Genomic DNA, 5,666 nt, shown 5'->3' with positions numbered 1-5,666 from the left:
CTTGCTAGGATAGACATTGCCTAAGCGATACTTAGTTAATCCAGAATATTTGTTAAAAGATTATATCTCTTCCCAACCAAATTTCTATAAAAATCACTCTTATTTCCAAAAGAGGGGATAAAGGGTGACTTAAAAGTTTACATAGGACTTTTGGTCACTGCTTTTCTACTTATATCTCACCTACTTTCACCGGATCTTTACGATTTTCATAGGCTAGTTTTAATTCTTATCACCTATTTTTAGTTCTCAGAGCCTCTCGCTGCCTCTCTTCGGTTCTCACCAGCTCTGGAGGGTTGTCTTCTATTCCCAGTGTCTCTCTTTGGTTCTCACGGCCTCTCACTGCCTCCCGTTGATTCCCACCGTCTCACTATGAATGACTATTCTTGGTTCTCACCGTTTATCTTTGGTTCTCACCTTCTCACTTTAAATTTCAACGACTCTAACTGCTCTGAACGGCTACCCTGAGTTCTCATCCACAGGGTCAGTTCGGTTCCCAGTGCCTCTCAGTAGTATCTCGATGCCTCTTTTGAGGCCCTGAATTTCATCGTTTCTCTTTCACGAGAGGTTCTCACGGCATCTCTTTGGTTCCCACCAGCTCTCTTTGATACTCAACGTTTCTCACTGCTCCGAACGACTACCCTTGGTTCTCACCGGCTCTCTCAAGTTTATTTCGGTTCCCAGAACCTTCCACTGGCTCTCAACAGCTATGAACGGCTATAGCTATTATCTTCTCTTCTTCTTAGAGCATCTCGTTGCCTTTTTTTTGGCCCAGGGCGGCTCTTTGGTTTTGTTCCCACGACCTTTCACTACCTATCTTCGATTCCCACTGGCCCTCTTCGCCTATCAGTGGCTCTCAATGGCTTTCTCCATATCATTCCAATGCTCAATACCTCTCTGAATAACTCACCGACTCTTATCGCTTCTCACTGGTTCTCTTTACGTCAGTTCACATTGACTCTGTATCACACATGCTCTCTTAGGTTGTACTGACTTTAACAGATCACACACTTTGAGCGTGTATCAAACGATCTCAACGAATTTTCTATAGCACCAATATATATAAATATGTGACTATTTAAAGTACAACCTAAAAAATCTTTCAAAAACTGTTGTCTCTCTCCTTGGTTGTTCCAGCGAATATATCCCTTATTTACTGTTCAAAATTTTTACATGGAATACACAGGGAACTATGAATAAACCAACTAACCTTAACACAACCGGTCGAATGCATCAAATGCGCTCAAAACTCAGCATTGCCAGTGGCAAGCACGCTCATCAATCGCGCATTTGAGTCACAATCACCGTTACAATGCCGAGTACTCGTCACGTTTGTCTGGATATGCTGGGCACTGCGAGAAGGGGGCTCGTCGTATACTCGTACACGCGTCTATGTAAGCCGCGCCGTACTTTTTGATAACCGCAGCAAATCCTTTGATTTCGTTGTTGCGCGGCATGCATTTGTTTTGTTGCTATTGTTGTTGGTTTCGCCGGTGAACAAACACACATCCATCCCACAGTACTGCTGTGTTGTTCGCCCAGCCGTTGATGCTGGTTACGGTAGTAAGAGGCACTTGGCCCGCTTTGGCCTCTCACAGTTTTGCCATGCCACAGCAGCAGCTGGTAAATGAGCATGAGTGTTTAACTGTGTAGATGTTTTGATGGCTTTGGCGTTGGCGCCAGCAATTTACGAAATCCTTTCACAATCAAACTCAACCACAGATGAAATTTTTTGAATGAAGCCTTCACAAAACCAACACCAACAACAACAACTGCAACGAATTTGAGTCCGCCAGTGCCGGTGTTGGGCATAGTAGCGGGTGCATAGCTACAATTATAGTGATCTACACAGTGCATTGGCAGCAACAACAACAACAGCGCATACGGTACATCTACTGCTGGCTCAAACATATTTTGGCCGTCGGCTGGCATATTTAGCGGTGCAAAGGCGTATTTGCCCATTGAAAGCACAAATCGATTTTCTATTGTAAGCGCCGAAATGTAAGCAAAGCGCAATTGATTATTTCTTTTTTTTCCGGCACTCGTTACTCGCAAACACATGCAATTCGCTGGTTTTTGATTACTTTAATGGGGAAAGTGGGAGGTAAAAAGTTTACTTTGGCTGTAGAAATGTGTGTGAGTGCAGATATAAATAAATATTTAGCGTGGAAATCCAATGAAGAATCGCTCTTGCCAAGAGGTCCTACTTTGGACTGAGTAGGCAATTGAAAAGTAAAGTCCTTTCTCGACGAATAAAAACCAAACTCTACAAGTCCCTTATCATTCACGTCCTACTTTATGGTGCAGAAGCGTGGACGATGTCAACAGCCGATGAGACGGCACTAGGAGTTTTCGAGAGGAAAATTTTGCAGAAGATTTACGGTCCCTTAAACATTGGCAACGGCGAATACCGGAGACGATGGAATGATGAGCTGTATGTGCTATTCGACGACATTGACATAGGTCAGCGAATAAAAAGACAGCGGCCACGATGGATAGATCATGTTATTCGAATAGACAAAAGTGCTCCAGCTATAATATGAAAATGTTCGATGCAGTACCTGCTTGTGGAACCACGGAATAGGGAGACCTCCCTCCACTCCTTTGGAAGGACCAGGTTTAGAAGGACCTGGCTTCGCTTGGTATTACCAATTGCGCTGTTGTGGACTCGGCTATAACCGCGTAACCGGTGTTTACGCCAGTCAAAAAGAAGATATCTCTCATCACATAAAATTTAAAATTTCTAAATTCGAATTCGTTTTGTTTGGAGAGATTATCTCTGCTTTGACATACACATTTAGAGTCCCACCGAGTCTTTTATACAACTTCTTTCTTGCTATCAATTAGAAACACAGTTTCTTAATTTTGCCTTCAGTTTCTTTCAGAACCATAAACTTGTTAGAAAATTTAGTCCTTTTTATACTCTCGCAACAAATGTTGCTAAAGAGAGTATTATAGTTTTGTTCACTTAACGGTTGTTTGTAACACCCTAAACTAAACGAGTAAGATATAGGGTTATATATACCAAAGTGATCAGGGTGAAGAGTGGAGTTCAAATCCGAATGTCTGTCTGTCCGTCTGTGCAAGCTGTAACTTGAGTAAAAATTAAGATATCTTGATGAAACTTGGCACACTTATTTCTTGGCACCATGAGCAAAATCGGACCACTGCCACGCCCACAAAATGGCGAAAACCGAAAATACATAAAGTGCCATAACTAAGCCATAAATAAAGCTATGGAAATAAAATTTGGTATGCAGGATCGCACTATGAAGGGGCATATTTGGATGTAAGTCTACTAAGTTTTTTGTACATATCTCGCAAACCAATAGAGCTATATAAACCAAACTTTTTTTTTTTTAGCAACTTCCTAAGACAGTCCAAAATTGAAAGAAATCGGATAATAACCACGCCCACCGCCCATACAAAAGTTAGGTTGAAAATTACAAAAAGTGGGTTAACTCTCTAACGAAAAACGTCAGAAACACTAAATTTCACATAAGAAATGGCAGATGAAAGCTGCACTCAGATTTTTTTACAAAATGGAAAATGGGCGTGGCGTCGCCCACTTATGGGTCAAAAACCATATCTCTGGAACTACTCGACCGATTTCAATGAAACTTGGTTTGTAATAGTTTCCTTACATCCCAATGATATGTTGTGAAAATAGGCCAAATCGCTTCACAACCACGCCTACTTCCTATATACCAGAACTTTGAAGACAATCTGAATTGTTTACTTTACAATATATAAAGTAAGTACTAGTGAAGCTATCGGTGCAGAACTTTGCACAAATACTATGTTAATACTGTGGCAGCCCCATTCTAAAAATCGCCGAAATCGGACCATAGGTTTTTAAGGCCCCATATATCGAACACGAGGACCTCGGTGCTTCTAACCTAATATTAGGGTTTCCAACTTTCAATGAACTTTATACAATATATATGACGAATATGTGGGTCAAATTGTTTATTATATAATATAAATAAAGTTAAATAAATAAATTGCGAGAGTATAAGATGTTCGGTTACCTTAGCCCTTCCTTACTTGTTCTGAAATATTTTCTTCCATGTCCAAGACTTTCTTCATTGAATAATCTGTTTGATCTGTGAATTAAATTTTTCTTCGGAGCTAGTTTTGATTCAGAAAATAAAAAAGGAACGGTATAATAATTATTCGATTGATCCCCAAAAGCTTTTTAATTTAATTTTTCTGTCGTATATGGCCTTTTTAACAGCACTTAACTATTTATCTAATATTTCGAAATATTTCTTAGAACCAAGAACCTTGAAGAACTTAGAAGCTTTATTCGATCTCTATATAAAATTGTTTGAGAAACGAAGGAAATTTCTTCACAAATCTGTCATAATGCTTTCAATTTATTCATCATAATCTTAAAAAAAATAGTTTTCCCTTTTTTTAAAAATAAAGGTATAATCTCCTCGAATATATTTTAAACCCCCTTTTCGCCTTAATGAATTAATTACTTGTGACAATGTCACCTCAAATTTATGCTACCTGCCTACCTTTGCATTAATTACCTTTCAAAATAATTATACCTGAACACACCTTTTTACCAAGAAATCCCTACAAAGAAAAAGCTTAACTAGCCTCTGTGATTACTAATCACCGCTAACGAAGCATCAAGCAACCTAGAATATAACCTATAAAACAGCGAAGGAACCCTACATTGATTCAGTTAACTACTTTCGTTCAACACCTAAACATCGTACATTAAATAAGACGAACTAAAATGGGCAGCATCGGTAGAGCACGTCTAACGGGATTTCTTTGCCGCCTATGCACCGAAATGAGTCGCGTGGTTATACATATTTATGGCGATCACGGCCGAAGGATTAATTTAGAAAGGAAAATTCTGAAATATCAGCCAGTCTTCGTATCGCCAACTGATCTATTGCCAAAGGCAATTTGTCTGCAATGCGTCGGACGAGTGGAAAGAAACTATAAACTCTTAAAGCGTCTAAAGCATGCAAACGGCATCTTAATAAAATTAGGAAAAAGTCCTGTGGGCCATCAAGATTCAGACGAATATTCCTCGGAAGAAGACGACATCGCTGATGATTTGAAAGATTTATTGAAAGATTTATGAAAATGATTTGAGGAAATGAAAAATTTAAGAAAAATGATTTGTTAACGAGCACAGGATCACAAACTAATGGCAATGGAAAGACGATTAAACACATCACAGAAACAAAAGACAAAACAGATACCCAAAATTCTTATTTTGATATAAAAAAGAAAATTTATAAATCAAAAATTATCTTTAAATAAAAAATATAATAAATTGCTAAAATTAATATTCGACATATTTGTTATTTTTCGTACAAAAAAAATTGAAGAAAAGGTATACTAGCTTTGGATAAACTTCTACTCTCCTAATTTACATTCTCTCATATTAGTAGGTTGGGTTAAGGTAAGGTGGGTCTCCGTATATGCAGAGAATCTCACTTTGACAATTTCGACTGTCCATTATGACACCCGGAAAACTACTAAAGGATCACGAAGACCCTTATGATGCGACAAAGCGCTTGAACTCTATAATAAAGTTCTTAAGTCGGCTAATGTCAATTCTAATCACTTCTCTGGGTTCGCCGTCAGACTTTAACCGAAGTCTGGCGAATGCCGGGCAATGAAGGAGGAAGTACTTG

General features: G+C 38.9%; 1 protein-coding gene across 1 annotated transcript; it reads left to right on the top strand.

Annotated features, from left to right (window-relative positions):
* The first annotated feature begins 4,598 nt into the window (after positions 1 to 4,598).
* Positions 4,599 to 5,213, top strand: LOC128921817 (uncharacterized). The gene has a single exon (XM_054230260.1). The coding sequence runs from the start codon at positions 4,751 to 4,753 to the stop codon at positions 5,105 to 5,107; it is 357 nt and encodes a 118-aa protein (XP_054086235.1). The 5' UTR covers positions 4,599 to 4,750; the 3' UTR covers positions 5,108 to 5,213.
* Positions 5,214 to 5,666: the final 453 nt, after the last annotated feature.

The sequence above is a fragment of the Zeugodacus cucurbitae genome, chromosome 4 (genome assembly GCF_028554725.1).
Source record: "Zeugodacus cucurbitae isolate PBARC_wt_2022May chromosome 4, idZeuCucr1.2, whole genome shotgun sequence".
NCBI classification, from domain to species: Eukaryota; Metazoa; Arthropoda; class Insecta; order Diptera; family Tephritidae; genus Zeugodacus; species Zeugodacus cucurbitae.
Note: the sequence above shows the minus strand (reverse complement) of the source record. Positions and strands in the feature narration are given on the sequence as shown.

What these genes read in the sequence shown, in the direction of transcription:
- LOC128921817 (XM_054230260.1), top strand. Translation starts at nt 4,751, where the DNA reads ATGGGCAGCATCGGTAGAGCACGTCTAACGGGATTTCTTTGCCGCCTA.